This window comes from Cygnus atratus, chromosome Z (genome assembly GCF_013377495.2).
Source record: "Cygnus atratus isolate AKBS03 ecotype Queensland, Australia chromosome Z, CAtr_DNAZoo_HiC_assembly, whole genome shotgun sequence".
NCBI classification, from domain to species: domain Eukaryota; kingdom Metazoa; phylum Chordata; class Aves; order Anseriformes; family Anatidae; genus Cygnus; species Cygnus atratus.
In genome coordinates this window covers 10,985,406-11,013,010 of record NC_066396.1, presented here as the reverse complement: position 1 = coordinate 11,013,010, position 27,605 = coordinate 10,985,406, and the positions used below count along the sequence as shown (strand labels likewise).

The window sequence follows — 27,605 nt, the reverse complement described above, 5'->3', positions numbered from 1 at the left end:
CGCTCTCCTCTTGGCAGGGCTTACCTAAGTTGGCTTGGAGCCATCCCTGCACTCTGGAAGGGAAATCCTGGACCTTTGAGGCAGGTGGCAAAGTGTCCCTTGCTTTTGGTGGAGAGGGAGCGGGGTGGTGAGATCTTCCAGCTGGAGTTTTTGGACTTAAGTGGGCTGGGACAGCCTTAGGGCTGCTCTAGCATATGGTGGGTGGCTATGGCTGTTTTGGGGAGATTGAAAATAGGACTACGTTGAAATGCCCATGGCAGAGTTGCTTGGCGCATACATTTACAGCTAATATTTCTCTGGCATTGCAAGTGGGCTAACGCCCTTTTGCATTGCTAGAGGAGCAGAAATGTCCTGTGACAGAAATGTGATCCATGCCCCCATCTTGTCCAACAAAAAAATTTTTATTGCTGAACAAAAGGCTTTCTTTAGGAATATACAGATGCTCAGACTGAATTTGTGCTTCTCTACGTGGGTTGAGTCACTGCACTTGTTTTTAATAGAGCCCCTCCGGATTTATGTGGCTGCTGCTCAGATTAAACTCTGATCCAGTGCGTGAAATAAGATGCAGTAGTTGTGCACTGCTGCTGTCCTGATAGTTGCAGGCAGTTGCTGGTTAAAGTCTGCTTCTGGCTTTTTTTGTGTGCAGGTAGTAGTTAGAAAATGCGTTACATAGCATCCTTGTTTCTGGTTACACTGACAGCATGTGCGTGTTGCTACTTATTTTTAAGCAGATCCAATACCTGCTATCTTGTTGGTTTAATTGAATTCAGTCTTAATGTGAGAACATGCTGACAAGTCCAATCAATACTTTCAGTGAAAGTTTAGCAAGGGGGGAGGGAAGGAAATTAGGTAAATGGCATGTTATAAGCTGGTAATGGAGTAGTTGTGATGATGTGTAATGGGAATTTTTAGTGCCCCCTTGTTAAGATGCAAGTGTTATTTTCCCCACAGCTGCTGTCGGGTCCTGTCCCGGCGTTCAGAGCTGTGGTTTCGAACGCCTTTGGAGCAGGAAGTGGCGATGTCCTGCGTAGGGCTCCTGCCACCACTGGTGGCCCTGTGGGTACTGCAGCAAGAGAGGGACCTGACCTGGAGGGGAGTGAGCACGGCTCAGAGTGCTCAGATGTGTACCTGCTCTTCTCTGCTGTAGGTCAGCCTGTAAGCTGCAGCTGGACCGGAGGAGCAAAAGTCGAAAGGGGATAGGAAATGTCTTTTCTTGTGAAGCTTTTTTAAATTATTTAAGTAGCAAAGGCTTATCTGCCAAATAAACCTGCTCTGTAAGAAGCAGGGATGGGCAGAAACTCTTGGAATTAAAATCTGTGAGGCTTGCAGTCTGCATCTCTGGGCTTTGCATATCTTGTGGGGTTTGTAAAGTTTGGTTTGCTTGAGAGCCTATCTGCATCTACACGGGAGGGTTTGCCTCTGGCTAGTATGCATTAATTTAAACAACCCCCCTGTCCTATAAAAGTTGATCTGCAACAGCTGCACGGCTCTTTTGTAGTACAGCAACTGTTTTTTACCCTCATTTTTTTTTCAGCTTCTGTTTGTTTTCAGCATCTTCTGGTGTGTGTGTGTGTGTGCGTCTTCCATCCCCTCATGCTCTCACTGTTGAATATTCAAGCTCTGTCTGCACGTGGGCTAAAAAATATTATTGCTTTGAACTAGCAAACAAAGTGAGTGAATTTCGACATCCACTGTGGGAAAGGAAAATACTGTTTGAAATATAATTTGGAGCCTATAGGAAAATGCATCTGATGAACAGTTTGTGCTAATTCTATAGCTTTAGTACCAAGGCACCAGCTCTCTTATCGTCAAGAGTATTTCATGTAAGCTCTGTATTTTAATAGTAACTCAGTGTGGCTAATTAGTTTGCAGACTCTTTGAAGAAGCTGATGCACTGACTAAATAAGCTCTTATTTTTTCAAAGCAACTAAAGGCAGTCTTAATTTCAAGAGCAGATAGGTGTAAAGCTGCCTTCACTTTGCATGCTAGGAGCCAATGTGAAGCCTGGGCACGCTGATATATGCTCAGCACTTGCAGACAAATTTGCTCGAGCACTGTCTGCTAGGGCTGCTGCTAATGTGCTCAAGGGAGGTTTCTGGGTCTTTGGCACAGTAGCACAGCATAAATTTGTGCCACTGGGCTTGATGTGTCCGGGAGGAGGATGCCGTGTAATGAATGCTCCTGCACCATTGAAGTCGGTGGCAGTATTATCAATCTCTTCACTGTTTGCAGTCCAGGTTCAATCCAATAATGAAGAGCAGCTTTGAGTTGCTAACCAGATGACATGGCTAATCCTGAAGCATGCATAAAGGGGCCGCAGTTATTAGGAGATTTGTGGCTTTGAAAGTTCTGATTCCCTTAGTACAGTTTGTCAATGGCAAGGATTTGTAGTAAGTGAATGATAGATGAAAATCATCAGAAGGTTTGCAGGGGATTTCTTGTGACGTGGTGCTGCTCTGCCTCGTGCCAGAGCTGGAGAAATAACCTAAAATAAAATAAATTTTTACTTCAAAAAAAAAAAATTCAATAAATTAAAAGTTCAGCCCTGTGGGCCCCATCAGCACAAATGTGCTTCCTAGCCCCGGGGCAGGGAAGCTGGTTGCCCGCATCTTTTCCGCAATGTGCTCTGCTTTGCTCCGGGAGGTGTTTTCCCTGAATCAACCAAAAGGCCCCGGTTTTGGAGGGGTGCTTTGTAGCTGGCAGAGTGCTTACAGCAGGCTGGGAAGTCTGTGTTTAAATCCAGTAAAACTTCTCTGCAGTGGTTGACAAGTTAAAATCATCTGCAAGCACTAATCTATTGGCCCTCCAAGGAGGGCATGTCTCCATCTTGTGTTGCACAACAGAGTGAAAGTTAGGAAATGTTTATGGCTGCTGCCATGCGTGTTTGTTAATTCTTCTCTCTTTTGGCCTCGTGCAAACTTGCTGCGATGAAAACAGAAAGTGAGGATGTAATTAGAAGCCGATTTTTAATGCGAGCATCCAAGAGGCAGGCATGCTGCAGACAGGCACATGTATATCTGGCATTGCCCAGCTCCTGCCTCTGCAAACTCTTTTGGTGCTGACTCCTGGCCATGGCTCCTGTATTGGGCTCGGGTGCGAGGTGTGTTGAGCGGTGACACCCCAGGCTTCAGGTGTCCCCTGGGCTGGGGTGATCGACTCAGCCAGGGTTGGTGCCAGCCTTGGTGTCTTTCACATCCAGGCTCTGTCTGGGGATGCAGGGAGCTGCAGAGCTGTGCACTGGTGGCTGAAGTGCTTGAATTCAGAGCCATATGCTCATCTGGGCAAAAATAACCCCAGCCAGGGAGCTCTGATGGGAGATGCTTGTGCTCACAGGGAACTGCAAAACCTAATGAATGCAAACACAGTTCTCTTGCTGTAGAGAGGGCGAGCCCTTTATTCTGGCTGGATGTCAGGAATACCAAAGCTGTGTTTGGGCAGCAGGAGAGGAAGGGCTTGGTGCTGTGGAGGGAAGCTGCCAAGCCAGGGGGAGCTGCCTTGTGGCCAGGGACGTGTCGCAGCAAGCAGAGGAAGCACAGCTCAGCAGCCGCATCGGCAGGGATGAAAGCCATTCATCCCTGGGATTTACTGTGTGCACAGCCTGTTGTCACAGCCAAGAACAAAGTAGCGATGTTAAATAGCTAAATAAACCAGCCGTCCCCGCAGGCGATGGTCCTCAAAAGACAAAAATGTCCTTTGCAAGAGTGGCTGTGAATTAAGGGAAGTGTTGATGGCCTCGCGGGATGGGGGGACCATGCTTGGTCAAGTGCAGTCCATGTGCACGTCTGTGTGTGTGAGTTCAGGCTCTTTTTCCCTTTAAAAAATTTTTTTAGCATCTGGTCAGGTCATACTTCCAGGCTTTTCCCCTGCACTAACACAGGGTTAGGCTTTCCTTTTTTGGCTTTTAGTAGAAAGCTGAATTTCTCACCTCAAGTACGTGTTTCTGCCTTCTTGAGTTTTGTGGTCAAACAAGATGATGTGAGGATGCTGATGCCAGGCACTGGCCCCCCTTGGGAAGGAGGCAGCAGCTGATGAAGTAGTTACCACTTCCAGTATCATGACAAATCCTGGAAAACACAAAAAACGGAGTGGTTTTTTGGAGGCAAATAGCCCTTGTTGCCAAAATTGGCCTCTACAAGTACATAAGTCGTGAATTTGATCCATCCATATCTGCCCCAAGCCAGCGTGGGGTTATTTGAAGCTTGGCCTCTCCCTGTTCATAGGGATTGTCTCAGAAGCTCAAGCAAAAGCCTTGAAAGTCTCTTCTGCCCCAGCATCCCGCATCCTGCTGCAGAATAGACTTGATTAAATTTTCTGTCTCTCCCTTTCATTGCTCACAGACATTTAAAACCTTCACTGCTCAGTGGAAAGAGGTATTTTGGGAATTACAGCTAATGTTGAAACCTAAAGAATGTGGTTTGCCAAAACAATGTTGCAGATTTTTTTTTTTTTTCATTTAAAATATTGCAAAACTTTCCTGCTGGCATAAAAGCTCTTTCAGTGGGATGTGCGCTTTTTCTCCTCCCTTTTGGGCAATTCTGATAACTCCTGCATAGGGAAAAATAGGAAGTTTTATCCCAAAGGGGTGACCTCACAGCACTGGAATAGCTTGGGTGTGAATGGGGACGGAGGTGAAGGGCTCCCCACATCTCAGCAGCTCTCGACTAGGGAGGAGAGGCAGCAAGGGCTGGATTCAGGGCAGGGATCCTGTGCACAGCAGGCTTTGAGTACAAACCCTTTATCTCATTCTCATTGCTGCCTGATGAGAATGGAAACCAGGAGCTGTATTTGCAGGGAGGAAGAGGGGAAAGTGTGGGCTGGATGATTAGCAAGATGTAGAAGCAGTTGTTTTAAAGGGGGCTGATCCTAAAGTAACATGGAAGAAAGCTGGAGAGCCCTGGAAATAGGGTGGCAAGGGGTGAATTGCATCAGCAAGATCTGGGCACTCAGGGTGAAGCAGGAGAAGTGCTGTGATCTGTGTGAATGTTGTACACGTGTGGGTGGCCTTTGACCCCTTCCTTGTTTCTTAACGTGAGGCATGTACGCTTTTCAGTTTGGTGGTTTACTTCACGTTTTGCAAATGTGAACTTGTTTGCGGCTTCAGATCTGGAGCAAGTCTTCCACCTCAGGAGGAACACAGCAGAAAAGGAAGGTCACTGCCATGCAAGATTGAAGACTTTAAAAATAAACAGTGTGAAAATTGATGTGGAATAAAGTCAAATCGTTATTTTGACATATTCTCTTGTTTTGAAAGTCAAAGTTCCAGTGCCTCATCGCTAACATATCTGAGATTTGTTTTCTAATTCAGAAGTATTGTTTTAAAAAAGTAAATAAATAAAAAGTTGAATATCTGAGCTAACGATAAAAAGCTGCCTCTCCGCAATTAACAGCAGTAGTGTGAACACTTTGGGCGCTGCCCTGTAACATACTGCAACTACTGCAAAAAGTAAGCAAGGGTTTATTTGTATTCCAGTGTGTGTGCTTGGCGTGCTCTGCAAACAAGTCTTGTCTGGCTGGGTCCTTGTGCTTCTCGTGAAGCAGAAAATCATGCATGGACCTAATTAGACAATAGCCCCGGTCTTTGCAAACTTCCCTTGGATTAATACGTTGGAGAATACTCTTGTAGTGGTTAGAGGCCTGGAACAATTACCCAGTGTCTGTGCTAAACAGCATGTAGCCCAAAAGAGAGTGGGTCTGTAGGATGAAAGTGTTGTGCTAGAGCTGACCTCCACATCGTGGTTGGTTTTGGGGTTCCTTTAGGGTTAGCTCAGCTGTGGTCCCATGGGCTGGATGCAGATGGGCATCAGCTGGAGCACAGCAGCAGGAGTGCAGGGAGCGTGCTCCTGGCACGTGTCTGCTGCTTGAAGTTCACCCAGGAAGAACCTGGTGGGAGCTTGGAGAGTGCCCGGCTCTGCACAGGAACAGGGAACATGAGATTTGCTTCCGAAGTGCATTGGGATGTGCTGAAGTGAGCAGTAGAGAAACCTTCTTCATGAAAGCCCTTGATCATGGAGGTGTTGGGAGGGAAAGGGGTTAATAGGCTCTCTACAGATTAAATATTTCCATTTCTTTGCAGTTTTTGGCCATTTTTTTTTCCTCTGTCCATTCCACAGTGACAAGGCTGTGGAATAATATAATATAATGCAAGGCTGCCCCATGCCACATCAGAGTCCGGTAAAGCATTGCCTGAGGAGGACAGGCAAACCCAAATCAAGACATTCTGGAAAATAAATGTATTTGGTGAAAGCAGGGCAAGGAGAAAGCTTCTGTGCTGGTGACAGCACTTGTATTTGGATATGGATTTAAGGGGATGACTGCACGCATTCACCCCTGTGTTACAGGGTTACAATAGGAGGCTGAGTTTATGCCCTCTTGCTGAAAGTGTTAAATTGCTCAATTTTCTCGTAACTGGAAATGATGTTTGTGAACAAGGCGATGTATGTAGCTAAATGTGCATTTGCATGAGAGCTGTGAACTAACAAATCGGAGCATTCAGTGCCATGATGGTTGGACTGAGTTGGACCACTTCTGCTTGTACTCTCTGACACCAGCCAAAGAAAAAATAGAATTTGTCAGCTTAATTCTCATTATCCTGTCTCTAGGACTCAAACCCTAAAAGCACTGTGCGCTTTTCTGTCTCTTGGGACTTTTAGATGCAATCGTGAGAGTTGTGTGTTTAGTAGGATCAGCTCCTTTGTAAAGCTTGAGTCCAAAAATCTCTGCAGCCTAAATGCAATGTCACTCCTCTGTTCTGCTAGCAGAGCCAATAGATCAGCAAATCCCAGAGGGTTTTGTGTTATTCACTGGGGACAGATGGCTGCAATTGCATGACCTGTTAGGTTGTGGATGTCTGTCAGAGCTCGGGGAGGTGTTTCTAGGTGCAAAGGGGCTGCGCAGCTCTTTGGATGTTGGTGCTGGGAAGGGGGAGAGGCTCAGTATGGCCACCTGTGTCCTTCATCCATGTGCTGGCTGTTCTGGAGGTCCCTGCTTTGCTCACAGCTCTCCAAAAGCCCTGGTTGTGCTTCTGAGGCATCTTTACAACATGCAGGGCAAAACCACGCTTTTGCTCTGTGCTAGCACCATTGCAATAATTTAACCTCTCTCCTTTCCACACCTGTGATGTGGATGTGATTTAGCCAGGCTCTGCTGTCTGTGGGGAGCATGCCTGGCCTTTTAATTTTAGAAACCAAAGGTATTTGGCTGCTCAGCTGGAGTGAGCCAGTGCGTCTATCTGGAGCCTGCATAGCTCCACTAGCCTCTTGCTTTCCTGCCCCAGCCTGTGCAGGAGTGCATACTGCTGGGAGCTGGGTCGGGCTGGGTTAGAGCTCCCTGTCTGGAGGTGTGAGGTTTTGGGTGTTTGCTTTGGGCTGGGTTAATTTAAAGCTGGATTGGTTCCCTCGTCGGGTTCATTTGTACGGTTGCCCAAATGGTTGTGCCGGCAGCCAAACAGGATATGGGGTGGGAGGAAAGCTGCGATGTTTGGTGTTGGCTGATTGCGGATTTAAGGTGTTGGTGAAACTGTAATGCCGTGGCTTCGCCACTCTAGACCTTGCAGTAACTCTGTGGGGTAAGATGTGCTGTTGGCCCTGGTTTTTTTCACGGAAAGGCTTGCATGGAGTGCTGCAAGGGATCTGTAGAGCAGCAGGGGGAAGAGGAATTGAGTTCTCCCAAATTTAAAGCCACATCACGGCATCGATACCAGGCAGAGTGAGATGTCTCACCGGCCTTTAGTCATAGTCCCATGTCGCAAGGCTGAACTGAGTCTTATCCTCCAGTGAAAGCCACAAGTAGGCAGTGAGTCTGTGGAAACACAGCAGCAGCCCTCTGCTCCCTCTTCACGTCTTCCCAGAGCTGGGGATTTCACGGCGAGCCTGGGCAAAGAGATTTTGCCTGGGGCCCCTGGCAAGGCTGGCAGGGGCTCTCACAGGCTTTGAACGTTTGTTCCGGTTGGTCTTAAATTCTTATTGCTTTGGTTTCTCTGCTGAGCAATGAAGAGCAGACCTTGCCCCATACATTTGCTGATACCGTTGCTTCTCTGAGTTTGTGGGGTGGTGGTGTCCGTCCCGACAGCAGCCAGCCTGTGGGCAGCTCAAACACCTCCAAGATGAGCATGAACACAGTGTGATGCTCGAGGTTACCAGCAGTCTTAATCCAGGGGAAGGATTGGGACTAATCAGCACCAAACATGATTGTACTTGTTTATAAAAGGCCACAGAAAAATACCTCTTAGATTTAACTTCCAAATTAGCTTTCCCTTCAAGGTTTCAGTAGGTCTTGTTGCATTCCTTGCTTTATATTTAATAGTCAAAACTATGCCATAGATGAAGTAAAAGAATGCAAACACAACAGAAAGCCAACCCTAGCTGTGCTGAGTTTAAAAAAAACACAAAAACAAAACACACACAAAACCCAGCATACCTTAGAGAGCTGCTGCTGAGGTGAGGCTCTGGGAGGTGCTGCCTAACCCTGGCCACGAGCCGAGGGCTGGGAGCTGCTTGTCCTCCCAAGGGAGGTGGGAGCCCTGCTGCGCACCCCGGGCTGTTTGAATGCACTCCCTGGATGTTTTTACATCTCTCGGCTCCATGAGTGACTTTTCCCATGCCGTTTCTGCCTTTCCCCCTGCTTATTAAGGCAGGCAGAGAACATCGCGTCCCTCGTGTGTGCCATCGCCCGCAGAGCCCAGGACAGGACAGGGCTTGTCGGCGGTGAGACGCTGGCTTGAGCGCTGCCTGGCTCCTTCCTGGCTCCCATAGCTGCAAGAGTGCCTGCAAGAGTGTGTTAAAATAGCAGCTGTGTTTACAAACGCCGTCGGTTTCTACTGAGGTGAGTTGTGGACAGAGAGCAGCGTCCTCAGGGGAGGTGGGTGGGAAGGTGGCAGCAGGCGGTCCTGGTCCCTGCAGCCCCCTGGGACAAGCCCCAGCCCCAATGTGAGACCTCTCGCAGGCTTGGTTGCAGCAAGTTTTGCCTGGGCTTTTGGAGCTTGGTCATCAGCTTTGGCTGCGTGTGTTAATGCAGGCTTGAACCCTGCCCAAAGAGGGGGAAGCCTGTAAAGCGTCCTCTGGTATTTGCCAAAATTTGCCCTCAGCGGGCTGGGTTTTCTTGCATGGTGACAGCACTAAGGTGAGGGGAGCCACTTGCCCTTCGATCAGTCGCTATCTATTAGTCATTAATTTGCCCTGACTTACCTGAAAAGCAAGTTAGCTCGTTTGCCTGTGTCATGGAGAGAGGGTTTGTTAATTTTAGCTTTTAAATCCCCCTGGGGCTGGAGGCTTCAGTTCTGCAGGGATCTGCTCCGCTCTTCATCCTTCCAGCTTGGAGAAGATTGGGGTTTCAAGATGTTTTACCATGCCAGAGTCTTTCAGAGGAGAGTATAAAAATTAGTGGTCTGTCCGTCCTGCTAAGGACATCGTAGGTCCCCAGGCAGGGACTTGGAGAGCGGTCGGCTGGGCTGGAATTTCTCCTCTGTGTCCTGGTGAGCTGTGCTGCGGGCTGGCTGTTGGGGTGTCAGTGATGCTCTGTGGATGTCGTTTCCACTGTATTTTCTGATCTATCGGGATGAAAAGTTCTGTAGAAATGCTAAATAGTATTATTAGTGTAAAATAAACATACTTCTTCAGTATTTCTGGCCTTAAAGTGGATCCAGATGTTTTCTTACGGCTGCTAAGCCTGCTTTGTTTTTTTTCTGTAGTTCAGTGCAACTGTCTATATTTGCTCAAGTGAGATGGGATGTGACAGAGTTTGTTGCAGCATGCTCTCGTCAAGTCTGTAGATCTTATATTTGCACACACAAACTCGTATGTATAAAAATGAAAAAATGACTCACTTTACCCTAGAATACCATTTCCGAGTCTGACACTTCACACACGTGCCAAGAAACTTGGAATGCACTTAGCTAGCTTACCAGTTTGTGTGACAGCAGCGATCAGCTCGGCGTAGGGGAGAAATGGGATTTGTCTGTGTAACTGAAATGGTCTCCGAAGGAGACGGATGTCCCTTAGTAGCTCAGATGGAAGAGGAGCAGTAAGTGCCCCTTGATTGCAGCCACCAGTTGCATTTTCTAACCTGTGGTTGAGCTTTGCCAGAGGGAACTTTACAGCAGTGTTTAAAGTGTGAAATGATTTTTCACTAGTTTTCGCGATTGTTAACATTATCATGGTTTCTCTCCTGCGGAGAAGAACAAGTCTGCCCTGCTGCTTAAGGGTGGCATTTTATACAGGCTGAGGTTTTAGCAGAGATGGGGCCAGGGTGGGATGAAAGCAGCAGAAGCAGCTGGGTGCCCATTCCTTCTGAGCGTGTGAATGGGAGATGTTTCCAAAATGATCTTTCCGTGATGTCTCCCTTGCTTGGGGAGAAGACACTGCAGCAGAAATACCGAGGTTCAATGCTTGTCATCCCCTCCAGGGTCCGGGATCACCCTCGTGGCTTGGTTGTTTTTGTGGTATTTGATGGTTTCCTGTCTGACTGGGACAGGGCTTCCCCACATATATGTGTGTGTGTGTGTGTATATATATATATATTTTTTTTTTTTCCCTCCAAAAGTGTACCTAGCCTGTCCTGTGACTGTCCTGAACAGGTGTTTTTGCTGCTGTTGTTCATCATTGCAGAGGGCATGAAGCCTCGCCTTGCCTCACCCCACAAAGCTGTGGCATTCCTGCCCTGGGCACCAGTTATTGCGTGGGGCTTGAGACCTCAGCATTCAGGCACAAAGCATGCTGGCATGATCGGGCAATGCTGATGTGTGCTGGGGAAATGTCCTGCCACTAAAATGCACTGTGGAAAGAGGTTTTAAAGTTGTTGTAAATGATGCAGACTGGACCACAATGGATTTCCGTCATATGTAAGGGATGCAGGATACATTTCCTAAGATGAGAGAAGCCCCTTTTGCATAGGTAAACTGAGTTCCCCATCTGTGCTGAGGGGTCTTGGCACTGCCTTGTGCAGAGACTGACAAATAGAGACAGCACAGGTGGGTGTTTTGTTGGTAAAATGTTTTGGTTTGGGATCTAATATCAACTGATGTATTACCAGCTAGTAAAATCTCTTGCGTTCTTAAAATCAGATTTTGTTACGCGTAGTCAGCCACCGGCACTAGGAATAGCTGCCCAGGGTTTTTCGCTAGTGTACACAATGCAGGGCTCTCTCCAAGTCCTAACTACATCCCCTACAAAACAGGGAAGAGGAAGTTAAAAATCTGTTGTGATTTGCAGTTCATTTTCAATAGATTGGATCAATGGAAGCAGCACTAGAGAGTTTTTTTGGTTTTTTTTTTTTTTTGCTCCATTCACCTTCTCTGTCCAAGCCGAAGACCACATTCAGAATAGCCAAAAACTTGGAGGCAGCAGCTCATGCCCTGTGCCAAGAGCCACATACGCACAGCTTAGAGCCACGTATCAGCTCTGAACCTGCCCTGCTGAAAACTCCTTTGGTGCATTGATTGTTAAAATCTCTGTGGATGCTCTGCAGGGACCAAAAAAAAAAAAAAAAGGGCACTTCTGCTTTGTGCACGTTAAACCCCCTGAGAAGTGGAATTTGGGGTCCTGTATAGCTCGTGTGGTTTTCTGCAGTCTAGAGGCTGTATAGGTACATTTTATTGAATCCATCTCTTAATTCCCTTCTGGCACAGGATGCTCCTGGATTGATAGAAAGTAATTAAGAATCTGCAGGTTCTCGCTTGTTTAATACAGCCTTTCCTGTCTTTTGTCCTGCGCTGAGAGCCTGCTGGGCTTCCGTGGGGTTTTCTGGTTTCTTTCTTAAATAGGGAAAGAAGTGGCGAAAGGAAAAGGAAGCCAGCTATGTAGGCAGTGTGTATTTAGGAGAACTTAAAGGTGGCTCAGGCTCCTTGCTTAACAGCCCTGCCTAGGGAGGGAGGGCAAGACAGAAAATGACCACAAATTCTTGGTAGATTAGTTCCTTGTCTTGTAATATGAGTGCGGTGTTTCACCAGTGCTGGTTTTCCAACACGAGGTGCCTGGTGTTTGGTTTGAAACGAGGTCTAGGATAATGATGCCCTGTATTGCATCACTGGTACCTGTCCTTGCAGCAGCTGGATTTACCCTGTCCGGAAATACCGGACACTGTCTGGTGTATGTGATCCCATACTGACACTCAGAGGTAATTGCTCCCTGACCCAGGGAAGACATTTCTTTTCCTTCATGGAAATGTATTGTATGCTTTGAACTGCCGAGAAGCACTCAAGAAGACATAAAACCATGAGTTACTACAGGCTGCATGCCTGGAACATGTAGGCCATCTCGACATATGGAGTAAATCAGCTCGGCCCTGCTGACTTCAACGCAGCTGCATCCATTACCGCTTGCTGCGAGCCCTGCTCCAAAGTGTAGGCATGAGTTTCTGCGGACAGTGGATAGAGGGGGGAAAAAAAACAACCTTCTTTCTTCTCTTCTCGTAACTTTACGTTTTATGAACAGAATAAATGTGCCACAAGTGGAGATGAAACAGTACATTATTTTTTTCTCTGTAAAATTACTGTATTTGGGACATACGCTAAGTTCCCCCTTGTTCCACTTGGTTCCCAAACCAGGTATTTTTGGTTCCTAAACCAAGTAGCTGATTAATGCATGCACTTGGTTCCTGGCGCTCAAAAATACAGCAGTGATTAGTTTAGAGATAGAGATCAGTGTTTTATCCCCCCCCCACATCGGTGCACCTGCACGGAAACAAGTCCGTCAGAAACAACCCTGCCCAAACTAGGCTGGGCAGCGCCCCTGCAAGACACAGGGCTACTGGAAGAGGAGCTGCTTTTCTCTTTCCGAGTGCCAGGAGCAGCAGTGCTATCAGGCTTGTGTGTGATGGATCAGAGTGCAGTGGTATTGCTGCAAGCAAAAGTCATGAATTTTAATCAACTTTACTGGCTGCCTTGAAATTTGAGTTGAAAGATAAATGTGAAAAACAGGCAGCCCGTATTGTTTCTGGAACAGAATGGTCCCTCTTCTGTTGATTAAAAGAATTTTTCTTTTAACTTGGTAATCAGAACTGCTTCCATCTTAGTTCTGGAATTTGTTCAGTGAGCCCTTCAGGTCCTGCCCGCCCTGGCCACCTCGCTGAGCCGTGTGTCACCTTGTGGCCACCCAGACAGCTGACCCAGCTGCAGAGGCTCCACGGCTGTCTGCTTTGAGACAGTGTGGAGGAAAACGGGTTTGGGATTTTATTGAAATATTCTTAATTTTATTTATTTATTTTTGATAAAAGATTTGTCTGAGTGGATTGTCGAGGGAGTGGGGGTCCGGTCCATATTCATTAGGGGAATCTGGCACAGGCAGCCTTACTCATCCTTCAAATCTCTCGCTCCAGGGCTGTTTTTAAGGTTATATAGTTGCCATATTCATTTGGACATCAGACTTCCTAATTAAATATAAACAATTTGAATGGTGATGTTGTCTGGGGGGGATATCTATGCTTTGGGAAGGAGTGGACTGAAAGTAGAAGCTAATGTCTGTGGACAAAAACACACCCATCGTGTGTTATTTTCAGCCGCTGCCAGGCTGGTCCAGATTACTTTGAGTAATTGAGAGAGCTTTCTTCACCCGTCTGTGAAGAAGTTTGCTTCAGGGGTTATCATAGCTGCTTTTCCTGTTTTGCCATAAGTCACCTCTATGCAGGAATAACTTTGAAGGGTTGTACTTAAGGCCAAACAACTTTTAAGAAAGGGAAGGAGAAAAATCAGCCTACAAGAACCAGGTAGGGAAAAAAAAAAAAGGTGGAAGACTCCTGAGTCTCTCCTTCTCTTTCTCAGCCACAAGTGCTGTGTTATTTTCTCCTAGGACCTTTTATGCTTTAACTCCACACCTAGTTTCTCATCTCCTCTGATAGCTGTAGGCTCACCAACTGCTTTGTGTTAGTGGAAAGTTTATTGCAGCTGCAGCTGAGGATTATTTGATGCTCTGGGAAATTCTTGCCGCTTTCTCTAGTGATAAAGGCAATAGAGTTTTTGGGTCTAAATTAATGTGAAAGGGCACATACAAACCTGTTAAATACAAATTCCATCTTGTTTGTACTCCTAGTTGGTTACACCCTTGGCTGAAAACCCAAATATTTCAAGAATTTGGGTTGAGGTACATGCTTTCCCAAAAGAGGCATGAGGTTAGATTCCCCTTTTGCATGAATGGGTGCAGTTTCTTTAAGGTCACCGACTATTTTTTTGAAGTAGAAATGTCAATTCCTCCAAGGCATGGCATGTTCAAAGACTTTGGGAGGGGAGAGGATGCTTTGCTCTAATGCGGGCACCTGGTGGCTGCTCCTTGCACAGCTGAGATGACTTAGCTCTTGCTTTGACTGGAGTGTGCTTGCTGTAAAGGAAACCCACTGTATTTCCATCCCTGTGTGTGGGAGCTGGGATGCCGTAGAGTGCCACACGTTGCTGTACTGAGGCCATTGGCTCTGTCTGCTTACCCCAGTGGCTGATTTTTAACCCTGAGGCCTTCAAAGCATGTATGTATGCCGAAGCAGAAGATTAGTTTCACTAAGGAGGCTCATTTGAGATGCAAATGTCCTATGGGTTGCTGCACAAAGGAAGCCTGCCTGCTTTTTAATTTTTTTAAAATTAATTTATTTTAATCCCGCCCTCCTCCCCTCCCCCCCAAGAACTGCTCTCTGCTTTGCCTTGTTTGCCTCGCTTTTCCATGTCTCTGTGCCATGGATCTGGAGGCTGGTGTGGCAGGAACCCCTTCGGTGGTATTTACCAGTTGCATGGTTATGCTGCAGTGGGATCAGCTGGAGCAGCTGCTGGGGTTGTTTGGGAGCCGTGCTCAAATCTCTGTGTGTCGGTGCTAATTTCTGATACTGAAAGGAGAAGGAGCCTTTGCTGATGCCTCGAGGCGTCCCAATGTATTTGCACACCGGGCCAGCAGCTGGCTGGGCAGAGCCTGAGATATCCAAGCATCAAGGGGTGCAGCGCGTTGTGGTGTCGGGCGGGATACGGGCGCTGCGGGGCGAGGTGTCACTAATCCTCCTGCACCCCTTTCCTTGCAGTTACCTGGCCGAGCAGTGCTGGAATGGCGGCTTCGTCTACCTGATCATGTTGCGCCGCATCAAGCGCAAAGCCCCTCTTCCTCCCTCCAATGGCAACAACAGCAACAGTTGCGACCCCAAAGCCAAGCCCAGCCCTGAACCCGCTGACAGAGCCGCTCAAAACGGGAAAAGGACCAGGAAGTTTGGGGTCATCACCAGGACGCCGGGTGGCAAGGACAGCAAAGAAAAGCCAGGCTCGGAGCATGGGAACGGGCACTGCACCCCGATGGAGGTGGAGGTCACTCAGCCAGAGACCTCGGAAGCAGAAGGCCACGTGGAGGAGCCGTTCCACAGCACAGGGGGACAGAGCCGGTCCCGGCTGTCGGATGGCGGCGTGCCAGACATCGGTGACCAGCCTGCCCAGGTAGGTTTGTTTTGGGGTTTTCTGGAGAAGCAAGCAGCCGGTATACAGATGAATTAAGGGAATTTCGGTGCACCGTCCTCTGTGTGGCAGCCCAAGCTGTCGGGGCGTTCAGCCGCGGGCTTCGGGTACAAAACCTGGGAGGAGCAGGAGGGTTTGAAAATTAGATAATAATTATGTGGAATCTTTGTCACATTCTGTCTGTGATGAAGGGAAAGGTCCTTATTTTCCAGACGTGTCAGCGTTGGCTTCTGGATTTCTTTTTATGGAACAATAAAAAGTAATGACCTTACGGCACCGGGGCAGGAGGTGTCAGAGAGGAGACGGTCATTTTGACCTCTGGGGCTTCATGTCTGAGCTTGACAAGACCTTAAAGCTTCTGTTAAAAATGGAATTGAAATTCCCCATTAATTCCCCTTTTTGAAGGGTAAGGGATTCAGCACCAGACTATGGTGCAATTATTCGTGTTACAAAACTTGTTTGAAAAGTGCTTGGATTCCACATGAAAGTTATTGTGAATTTTGCTCTGGGTTGATGAGATGGATGATTTGTTAATGTTTGGGACGACAGTGGGCTTGGGGCTTTCATTGCTTCTCTCTTCATCCTAATGGAGATCTTGGGGTTTGCTTGGCTAGAATTGCAGCTTTGCTGGATGGGGAAAAATAACCCAAGCCTTGATCAGGTTTCAGTATGCATCTATCACCAGAAGAGCTGTCTGCCAATCTTTCCAGAGACACTGATAGTATAAACAGATGAACACTGCTCTATTAGGCTTGGGGCTTGCTGCAGCAGCTGCTTTTGGTTTTAAGACTTCAAAGCTGGTAATGCAGCAGTGTGAGTGGACAACTCGTGTCTGTTGAGGGAAGCACTGATTTGATTGTGTCCTCTGAATTAGTGCTCCCCAATACTCGTACAGGGTGATGGTGGTTTTTAGCTTAAACTAACTGAAAATACATTGAAGGGGATAAAACCAATTTTAAAAAGTGCTGTTCCTAAAGAAATATAATTGAGAAAACCTGCTCTTCCCATCGGTTAGACACATTTGATTTCATGGTGCAACAAGGAGTGGAAGGTGTTTGTATATGGTCTTTGAAAGCCTCCTAATTGCAGTTTGTAAAACCTTTCTGAAAGAAAACATTAAAAGTTCATAAATAAATCCAGTCCTTGGGTATTTTGAGGGCTCTGGTCCATGTAGAAACTTACTGAATATGTTCTGAAGATGTCTAATTAAACATATGTTATAAATTAAGATGATCAGAGTTTGTTTTGAGGAAGTCAAAAGCGCATATATATATATATATATATATATGAAACTCTTCATCTAGAGCCATTTCATGCTAGTGTTACCTTGATGTTTTGAGTCATCTTGGTCTGAGAAGTAAATTACTAAATTCAGAACATATATGTGTCGATGTGAGCAATAAATGCATTTTTAATGCAAAGCACATACAAGGTGGCTTTGTAAAATGTAAAAGCTTATTTGAGTCACTGGAAACGTAAAAGCTATAATCTGTTCAGTTGTGCTGTGTCAGTCATGGAGCCTGTTGGGAGGCACAGTCATTTAGTAAAACTGATTCTCTCTTTCTCCCCCTCTTAATTTTCCCCCTCCCCTAATGTTTTGCTTAGAGATATGACCTCTGTATGTGTCAGTATTAATTATGTTTTCCTGATATCTGAGTGTGGAGAAATGTGAATAGCTGGAGCCTGAGTAGCATGCCTTGGTCATACTTTGCTTTTTAAAAACGAGAGGACCTTACAGATGCCCATCACTTTAACATCTGTGCGGGAGCTGCTATCATAGTAATCAGTGGCTTAATTCAGTTTCTTAATAAATGATGAACAGTGACAGTGAATAAAATTTTCAAAACTATTTGAGTTCCACTAAAAGAAAGCAAAACAAAATAAAATACAGAAACAGTCAAAAACAAAAACAACAAAAACAAACACAAGGGATAAAGACACTTGGGAGCCTCAAATGTCACTTACAGCTCCACTTCCAAAGCATGACCTGGTGCTCAGGCATGTGAGATCCAGTCGTGTCAGAAGCCTTTTGAAAACAGCATCCAGAACTGAGTGTCAGGAGTTGCAGCCTCCTTCCAGGGTTCAAAGCATGAGCCAAACCTTTCCCAGCCACGGGATGACTGATCTCCTCCTGGACAGGGGCAGGGTGCATTGGCAGGGCACCCTCTCTCCAGGGAGAACTGCTCCATCCCTGCTGCCTGCGCGGCGCTTGCCATCTCCTCCGTGCATTGACTAATTGAATATCCAGGGCTGTCAGCCCGGCACCTTCAGGGAGCAGTATATTCTCTTCGAGACAACGAGAGCCAGCTCCTGGCAGGCTGGGTGTCAGCTGCGGGTGGGAGGAAAGGCTTTGAGAAGAAGCTGCACCACCTGCACGGCTGCGGGAGGACCTCTCTGGTCCCCCCCCCTCCTGCTCCGTCCCAGGACATGGATTGAAGAATTACTGAAACTGGAATATTAACTCCAGGAACATCTCTCTTTCTCCCTTTGGGAAGTTGTAGCAACTGAAATATAAGGGAGAAGAGGTTGGGTTGAGTCTACGTGTCTTTGGCTGTTGCTCTGCTGAACCCACGGGCCAGCTCATGGCTGCTGCCTTGGAGAAGTTGTGCCAGGAGTGCTTTTGAGGCAGCCACATATCTTGGGTGTTGTTTGCTTTCAGTGTGCCTTCTCTCCCACAAGCTCAGTGTTTTTCTCTTGTTTTGTCACTGCGTGCTGCTAATAACAGCAGGGATGAATTGTAAAATGAGAGCCGAGACGAATACTGTTTGTCAGATGAACCTGCCAGGAGATTCCTGCGCTACTGGTTTGTGTGCATGTGTCAGTCCCTTTCAGGCTTGCTTTCATCTCCCAGATCTCGATCTGTGTCTCCTGTGCACTTGGCATTGCTGTTGCGATGTATAAACAAATCTGTTAGACTGTTTACTGGTATGTAACCTCAATAAATATTGTACCTGTCAATTAACAGTCAGTACTTAAGGTTTACAGGTGGTTAAGTTAAGCTGCAGTATTTTTAGGATGAACCTAAATGCCCCTGAAAATTTGCAGATTCAAAGTAGCAAGGCTGTATCTGCCTGGCAGGAAGATCTTGGAGGCCTGGAAACCAGACCTGACCTTGGAAAGGACCCCGGCTGGCTGCAGTGGGAGTTGTGCGCGGTGATTTAAAAACAGGCAATCTCGGAGCAGGAGTAATGATCCATCACATCCTGGGAAGATCTGGGAGCTTAAATGCAGAAATCAAAGTTTGCTTCTTTTATTCAGTGGCTTGAAAGAGGGGGATGTTTTCTAGGCTGGTAATTATAAGAGCAAGGATGTAAGACGAGTAGGGGAGGGGCTGCTGGAGTCAACTGGGAAACGATAAAGAAAAGGAAACCGTGAGGTTTCCTTGCAAGATATCAGTTTTGTGGTTTCACCATGTTTACTGGGCAGACAGAATCCGTATTTTTTTGTTCTCGGTTTCTCTATCGCAGTATTCTTGGAAGAGGTGTGGGCTGCTTTCTCAGACATTCAGTCCCCAAGGAGTGCTGATAGGTTGTCAGGTGGGGACCAGTGGTGGGACCTGAGGGTTGTTACAGGTGCTGTGGGGGTGAGCGTGGTTTTCAAAGGTGGCCTGAAATGATTCGGGTCTACCTGGTGAGGTGGGAGAGGCTTTCATCAATGAACCAGAAGAAGCTTGGAGTCTCCAGAGAGCGGACCGGCCGCTTTTGCTTCCTCTTGCCCCAACAGGACGCTTTGAGAAGTCCTTAAACACTTAAAAGAAAAACATAGACTCCTCCAGAAACCCCTTGAGTCCTCTTGCTTCTGTTTAGGCTTCTGCCTTCATAAGGGACTAAAATCCAGGTTCAGCAGTCACCATCAGAAGCTACGTGAAGGGGATTGGGTAGGACAAAAGTTCTTTAACAGGAAAGGCAGGGCAGGTGAGAGGGGCTGGGGCTCCATGCCTTGGCATTCCTTTGCTGGAAGAAACATGCGGCTGGTAGTGGAGCCGTGGCATGGGCTGTGGCGGGGCGTGAGTCCAGCGTGGAAAGGAGTCAGCATTTGCTGGCCCCGTGAAACATGTTCTGTGTTTTTGTGAAGCCAGCTTACCAGCTCTTTAAAAAAGGCAGGGGTTATATTAATGCCTTGTGGTGCTTGGACATCTCGGATAAAAAAGGCTCAGTGTTGTTAACCCAAATAATTCAGCGGTGAGTTCCAGCCACCGGAGCAGCACACGTAGGCAATTTTGCTGCCTTATAGACCGGTCAGGCCTATCTGACACAGACCACAACTCTCCCCGGGCTCATGACTGTGTGCACAGGTGCACACATGTGCGTTTGTGTGTGCACGTAAAAGACCAGTCAGGTCTTTGCCAAGGAGCACTTGCTTTCGTATCACGTCAGCCGAAGTGTGCTTTGTTCCACTTCATCAGAAAGTCGTCTTTGTTCGGTCCCGTTACTGCTTGCTTATTAAGATGGCTTGTCTCAGGAAAGGTTGAATGCTTTTGAATTGCATTTTGCTTTGCAGTTAGGGAAGGCTGACGGACTTTCTATAGCAATATTTACCAATTAGCATTGGTAAATGCCAGCCTTGCCTTGCATTTTGGCTAATGGAAAACGTTCCTTGTCCTGCCAAGCAGAAGAGTAAGGCTAATGGCACGTTAGAGGAATCAAAACATGAGACTTGACATAATGTACTTACTTTAAGGATTTTACTGTTTTTCAAATGTGATAGAAAAAAAAAACACTAACTCATGCACTTGCTGTACCGAAATGCAGACCTTGCTGTGAGCAGGAAACTTCCAAGGGTATGTAGCTACAGCTCCTCTGAACTACTGAAGCTGAGTTGCTTTGCATCATTTTTTTTTTTTTTGGCAACCTAAGCAATGATTATTATTTCATCAAGGGTTTTATGGTACTATTGTATGATGCATGTTTTAGACATAAATAACTCCATTTTCAGTTTTTGTTGTAGGCACCTTTAGACATGCAAGGGCCTTCCTGAGGACCTGTTTCTGTTCTTAACGTCTTTTTATTCTGTGTGTTTGCCTCCATCTGTCATTAACATGAATCCTGAGGCTATCTACTGTCTTGAAGTTTTAATTTGCACTGTGATAAGCATGTCTTCCTTCTCTCTTGCCTGCTTTGGGTTGTAAAGTCTCTCAGGGGATGTCTTTTAATTGTAGCTGTGCAGCACTGACAAAACTTGGCCTTGATTTCACTTTAGTGAAAGAGTTTTAGGAAGTGCTTTAACGTAACTAATACTGATACTACAGTTCTTTTTTTTATGCTCCCAGTTATGCTCCACCTTGTCATAAAACAACTGTCATCACAACTTTCTGGGATAAATTGCACTTGCTGCCAAGTTTTATCAACTGACTGAAGGTTTTGCCTTTCTTTGCTGTGATTTAAGTGTTAGCTGCAGCTGTGTTAGCTGTAGATTTTAATTTTAAGTAGGGCTCTGTTCTTTCATTCTCTGCTTGAATTGAATTTTCCAAAGGCTTCAGGCATGGTTGTGTAGAGACAGTCTGGTGATGGAGAAGTTGTAATGACATAGTTTTAATGCCTCATCTTGAGAAGGGATCCTTGCAGTTAGAAACGAACTACCCACAAAGGCAGCAGAGATGCACAGGGCGTGCTCTGCTATGACAAGCCATAACTGAAAGCACCAGTATAAGGCATTTCCCACCCATGCAAAAAGTGTTTTTTCATTTTGCATATGGCATTAACAATACAGCGGATCCGCAACTGGAATGCAAAGGAATGGCTTTAGCTGAACATGAGTTCACACTATTTGATGTTTTAATCATTACGTGTGAATGTTTGAAACCAAGTGGATATGCCTAAAAATAGAGTATGCCGTTTGTTTAGTGCTGCAATGTTTCAGATGTAAGTCATGATTACAGAGCTACATACGCTTAATTTTTGAGTCAGGGTGCTGAAAACACAGAGCAAACCCTAAAGATTCCTGACTGGCAGTTGTAAGAATAGTCCCTGTGAGAGACCCAGCTTTACTGACATGGTGACTTACTGCAGGATAGGCTTTAATCTACTGCAGTCAGCAAGGATTTTTTCTGAAAAATTCCAAACCAACTAACCAGCCATTTCCCGATAGCCCAGCATCAGAATGAGAGCCAGCGAGATCCTTGAGTAAACGTAAATAGGTTGTAACCTTTAAAAGCCAGAGCTCCCCAGGGGGATTTGCTGTGCTGAAGCCCCCCAGGGCCAGGGATAGCTGAGAAATCCTTTGGCTGATCTTGCAATGAAGCTCTCATCAATGGCAAGAGGTGAGTGGAGGGAGGGGAGCAGCCCAGAGAGGTGCAATCCAGATGGTGATGGCTCAGGATAACAAATGACTCCAGCAGATTTTTGTAAGGGGTGATTATGGAGTTCAGGTGCATGCAATGGCTGATAAAATGTTTAAAGCCCTTGCCAAGGAAATGATGTCAACAACCCTTCTCTGGAGATGGGTCCCTGGGGGTCGTTCTGCTTAAAGTCCTGGAGTTTTCATCCCATCATCTGTGATGCCTATTCTGAGTATTTTAATTGCATGTATGTCTTTGTGTTTGGGCGAAGGTATGTTTTCTCTTTTCACTGTTCCTCAGGCTTTATCCCCTAGGACGTTTCTCTTTCCATGGGGAAAGCACTCACATTTCAGTAGAGGGATGCCAGGCATCTGGTGGCCCTTTGCCCAACCAAGAGGCCTTGTTAAATCAGCAGTGGACACTTGAGTGGAATCACAGTTGTGTCTGTGCTCTTGGCTCTTAGCTGTTTGGAGGACATGGAAAGTTCACATGGTCAACACTGTGCAAATCATACTGAGGGCTACCAGTTTTGCTTTTCCTTTTCCTACTTTCAAGTGGTTTGGAGATGCCCAGAGGCACCAAGTGGCTTGCGTCAGCTGGAGGTAGAAGCCAAAGGCTTCATTGACTCAGGTGCTAAGACATTTTCACAGGCAGTAGGGATGGGCAAAGAACTCTCATCTTGGGATAACTTAGTGATAAAAGAACTCAGGTGCTTTTTTTCCCCACTTCTGATTTGTTTTGGAGTTGGTTAGCTTGCTTGTACAACAGTGAAAACAGAACCCAAGGCAGCAGATGAAAGCATGAGTCCTGCTGTCAGATCAGCCTTAAAAACATCCTGGTAATATACTAGATGAAAAACATACTCATTATCCACTAATGAAATAATTGCTTTGTTAAGAATCTGCAAAAATCAGATTTTGGCATGATTTTGTGATTATGAGCCATTCACACTAATGTATCTGTGATGTGAAGAGTGATGGCTTTTGACTGCATCTTGAGATTGGTGCGTTTGAGCTAATCACCTGGCATGTGATTGCGAAGGTTAATTCACCAGCCACTGATCTGCATCTCCCATGTGTCCGATGGGGAGCAGGGCTGGTGGGAGGAGGCAGCATGTGATGGCAGGCAGCTGGCAGAAGTGCTTTTCATTTATTCTGCATCACTGAAGGGTGCTGGGGAGTGCTGTTGCTGCTATTCCCACCCCACTATTGCTCCCCCTCCATGTAGAGGATGCTGCTGTGCTTGAAGGCAATGCTTATATGCTGGTCTGAGTGTTTCTGTACGGGAAATACTGCTGGTTTTCAGCTGCGTGTGATTGGCGCATTGACTGGTAGCTGCCCTCAAACCTATTGTGGTCACTGCTTCTTTTTAAGTTGTGAATCTTCTAACTTTCTCTGACATGTCAAGGTTCCAAGGTGAGGAGGAGCTGGCTGTTTGCTTCTGCTGCTGGGGAAGACCTGTGAGGTCCCCATGCTGGAACCAGTCCCATGCAGGCGATGAAGCCCTCCTGGTCCTGCTTCATGGTGGCGCATCGCTATCAGTGATTTCAGTGGGGCTCAGCCTGATTTTGGGTTAAAAACCATTACTTACATGAGATTCAGCTGAATTGCTGCTGTGACAGAAAGTGCTTTTTGTAGACAACTATTTTCCATTTTCCATTTTGCTGCCTGGCTTTTTAACTACTTACTGCATTTCTGTTTTCCATTTGTTTACACCTTGCTCCTGCCAAGCTTTTCTTTAATATAACATTTCAAAGCAATCTTTCCTTTGTATACACAGATTTGCAACTTGTTGAACACCACACAGTCAAAATCAGTCAAACCCCTTTAAACTCCCCTGTAATTAGCTGGTGAAAGGCGGGAGGGAAAAGCGGTTCTGACACATTTCCATTTATTTATTTATTTTACACTCGGAGGGGGAAAAAAGTTCCTTTTTGTTTTATTAATGACGCGCTTGTGAAACCGAGCGTTTGATGGCATGCACTCAGAGCAGGCGTAATGTGAGCTTCCCCACATCGTGCTGGCAGCGCGCATCCTCTCTGATCTGTGGCACGCTAGTTTATTCCAGATGTGGGCTCGCTCCGCGCAGCGGCTGCTGCATGATGTGCAGAGGCTTCACGGTGGAGAAGGATGGCCTGTGGGGACCAACTTGAAGCTGCCGGCCCTATTCTCTGTTCTCGCTTGCGGTCTGTTACATAAGGCGACCCTTTTTTTTTTTTCGCTCGTGATTAATCCGAGTAGAATATTCATACTGTCTTAAAAACAAAAAACAAACAAAAAAAAAACACAAACATTTTAATTATTTGTAGCTTATGCACTTTGATTGTCTGCAAGTGGAAAAATCCTATCGGAGGCGCTGCCTGCTCTCAGGAGCCAAGTTGGGAGGAAAGTTGAGTCACCTATGAGTGATGTAACTGAGGAGAATAAAAAATAGCCATTAGCCAAACTGCAGCCTCTCCGACGTGGCTGTTTGTATTTGTTCCTTCTGTAGGAGTGTTCACAGGAGAGCAAGAAGTCAAAAACATAGGTCTGCAATGCTCTGGTCTCATCTCCTTCTCTGAGGCCCCCTCTGGCGAGTGTCCGTGGGGTCCATGCAGCCCTCCCAGAGAGGGGAATCCCTTTGTGCAGGCAGCTCCGCTGCTCTGGGTTTATGAACAAAGTCTATGGGATGTCTCTGAGCAGAGTTTGCTTTCAGCAGATGGAGAGCAAAAGTCAAAAGGAATTTTCGCCTTCTCATTCCTTTGATGTTCTCAAAGCAAGCGTGGATGTCTCTGAGTGTGCCTCTTGGCCAAATCTCAGGTGAACCATGTGGTGTTTTGAGCCACCAGCCCACCTTATCAAATGAACCCTTTCCACTTAGCTTCTCAAGCGCCAAGCCTCGTTACTGTGACCTGACGTCGCTTTTATTCTTGAGAGCAGCGAGATCGGGCTATGGTCTGCCCTTGCTGAGGATGTCTGTAGTTTGAAACACCCAGCTGGACCCACAGCAGCATATCCCTGTGCTTTGGGCATGAGATGCTCTAGCACAGAGAGCTCTGGGTGCGTGTGTGCAGGCTGATTGTGTCATCGGTGAGCAAAGCTGTGGGGACTGTGCCGAGTCGTCTGCAAGTGAAGCTATGAGAAGTCTTCTGGGAGGATGGAGAAGTTCAGATGTTAATGGGTATACGAAGCTGCCAGCAAGCAACGTTGTGCAGCCTAACATAGGAGACCGTTCAGCAATTAAAGTCGCCGTCCTCCTCTGGGCAGGATTAGGCAGGTTCCAAGGACAGCGGCATCAGGCCTGTGAATGCCAAATCTAACTGTGCTTTGAGTTTCCCTTGGGCATTGCAAGTCTCTGGAGCTGAGTAAATAAGCCAGAATCCTAGCTTTCATTTAAAGATTAAGTGAGCATGTAGTCTTCTTGTTTAGGAAGAAAAGCTTGAAAATATGATCCCTTGAAAAAAAAAATATTCAAAATTGAAGACATGAAATGCATCACTCTACTTTTTTATTTTATTTAAAGCATTTATGGTTTATGCTGTTGAACCTACAAAGCCCCAAGAAAGTGGTTTTTCGAGTCAAGTTTAAATGCATTTAAAAATCCTTGGACGTGGCCTAGAGTGTTAATAACACTTCTCTGTTATGGAGTCACAGAAGATGCTCATTGAAAGCATCAGTGTTTCCCAGATGGCTGCAAAGCATCCCATGCAGAAGAGCACCTTCACGGGGAGGGGAAGGGGGCTCTGCTGGACACCCCCTTTCTCCACGAAGCCTCAACCAAAGGCTGGGACATCTGCCTTTTAATACTTGTCTGTTAAGAGTTCAGTGTGATGTAGCTGAAAGGTATGTGGGTATTTGTGGGGGGCTTTTGTAGCAGCCCCACCGTGGTTAAATGTGTAGGTATGGATGTTTTGGTGAGGGGCGCTGATTTCCAGTTGCTGAGTTATGGCAGTGAAAAGCCCACAGCTGACCAGAGGCAGTCCGAGGTGTGGTTTTCTTAAACAGGAGACTGCGGCCATGTCACTTTAAAGCTAGTAAAGGAAATATGTATTTCAGTATGTGTGGGGTTGTGGGGTTGTCTTCAGTGTGCTCTGCCATACTCTGAGGTCCACACTCAGACTGAGTGCAGTTGCTTTTGATTTTAATGGGACTTCGAGGGGAATAAGATGGGGCTTGTGTTAAGAGTAGTGGAGTCTCACCATTTGCTGCTGTGAAATGCTTTGCTATGTAAATGAATATTTGCAGGCAGGACAGTGAAGAATAAATTTCAGATTTTTTTTTTAAATGTGTGATAGCGAGAAGTGCCAAGGAATGCAGTCTCGTTGCTGTGTGGCATGGGTCTTTGCATAACCGGCATTCCAAAATGCCTTTCAGTGCAAATCATTGAAAACAATGTTGTGACTGCGTTGTTAAACTTTTATCAGAGGGTATGCTTCTGAACAGGATTTAACAACTGGACACTTGGAGTGGCATCTTGTTGGGAGAATAGATGCCATCATAACAGCTGGGACTCGTTTGGGGGAGAAAGGGATATGACATTTTTGTTACGCTATTTTCATTATGGGTGCAAGGCACTTTACAGCAATAAAATCTCTCTGGAGCATTGTTGCGCTGTAGCTTAGCTCGTTTTTTTTTTTCTTTAAGTACGTAAATGCAATTGACTCTTGCCCCTGCATTTAACATGGTGTCTCATGTATCACTCTTAATTGATCTCAAGGTATTTGCTGTCCTGACATGCCCTGTTACTCAACAGGAGACTGGGCTTTTATCAGTGTGTTCAGCATCCCAGTTAAACCTGTTGAGATATTGCTCATGTGCATGACTGTCAGGTTAACAAATTACCCACAGGTGTATATATGTTTCCAGGATCAAACTTTTGGCTTACCTCTGAAGACAGTGGGTTGGTTTTTCCTGTTCCTTGTACCTGTGGTCCAGGTGCCATGTAACATTCATCTGATATTTTTCACTTTGTTCTTAGATACTGGTGTCGATACTGTTTTTCCTGGGTCTGGGAAACAAATGTTGCATTTCATTAAAAAGTTTCAGCACTGGGCCCCGCTGGTCAGGTTAAAAAAAGCACATTTTCTTCACTTAATACAGGCTCCGATAAACAGCATTGGCCTGAAATCTGCGAGTTGTTGCCACGATCCTTAGGTTCGCTGATATATTTAGCAGTTCCACTTCTCAGAAACAAGCAGTAATTTCTACATGCTCTTCACAGTTTGGCATGAAATTTTAATCGTCTTCACTACTTGGGCGTTTGTGCGCTGCAGGAACGTTACTTATGTGCAGCACAGACCCAGTCAGAAATAGATGACCCGGTGCTGAGTGACTTCAGCAAGCAGCCTCAAATTGCCTCCAAATTGTGCATTTTGCTGCCTTGCGAGCTTCCTAGGGTTTCCTGTAATTCTGTTATCCTGATTTTTTTCCCCTCTCTGAGAGAGTCCTGACAATTGCTTGTGTCTTGCTTGTTTGTTCTTCTTTCCTTTCTTGTTCTGCTGATACCTGCCACTTCTGTGTTTCCTTGTGCTCAGTCCTTCCAGTAGGACGCATTGGAACTAGGTTCTTGTTTTGCATTTTGTATTGCTCCAGAGATCGTAAAACACCATTTTTTGGATTTATAATCATTAAAAAAATAATAAAGCTGTCCTAAACATTACTTACTATCTTGCTTATATCGAAAAGTTATTCTCTGTGGTGGGTAAATTATTATTTACAGTCTGTACAACAGCTGTCAAATAAGAAATACTTGATCAGCAGCAGATAAAATGAGGCTGGCATTTTCTTCTATGTGTCTCAAACACTGCAAGCCCCTCCGGAGAGGGAAACACTGCTACGTAATGCAAGTCTGGCCCCTGCTGCAGTGGCAGCCGTGCTGCCTGGTGTTCAAGGTGCCCCTTGCACAGCCTCTTGCTGCTCTGCCACCCATTTGCCCAGCTGCTGC

At 46.2% G+C, this 27,605-nt stretch overlaps 1 protein-coding gene across 1 annotated transcript in view; it reads left to right on the top strand.

Annotated features, from left to right (window-relative positions):
* The window catches only part of PDZD2 (PDZ domain containing 2), a 133,112-nt gene that overhangs the window by 53,901 nt on the left and 51,606 nt on the right, over positions 1 to 27,605 (top strand). The window contains exon 2 of the mRNA XM_035563836.1: positions 14,986 to 15,388. Within this exon, the coding sequence (XP_035419729.1) occupies positions 14,986 to 15,388 (403 nt within the window). The remainder of the gene's footprint in view (positions 1 to 14,985; positions 15,389 to 27,605) is intronic.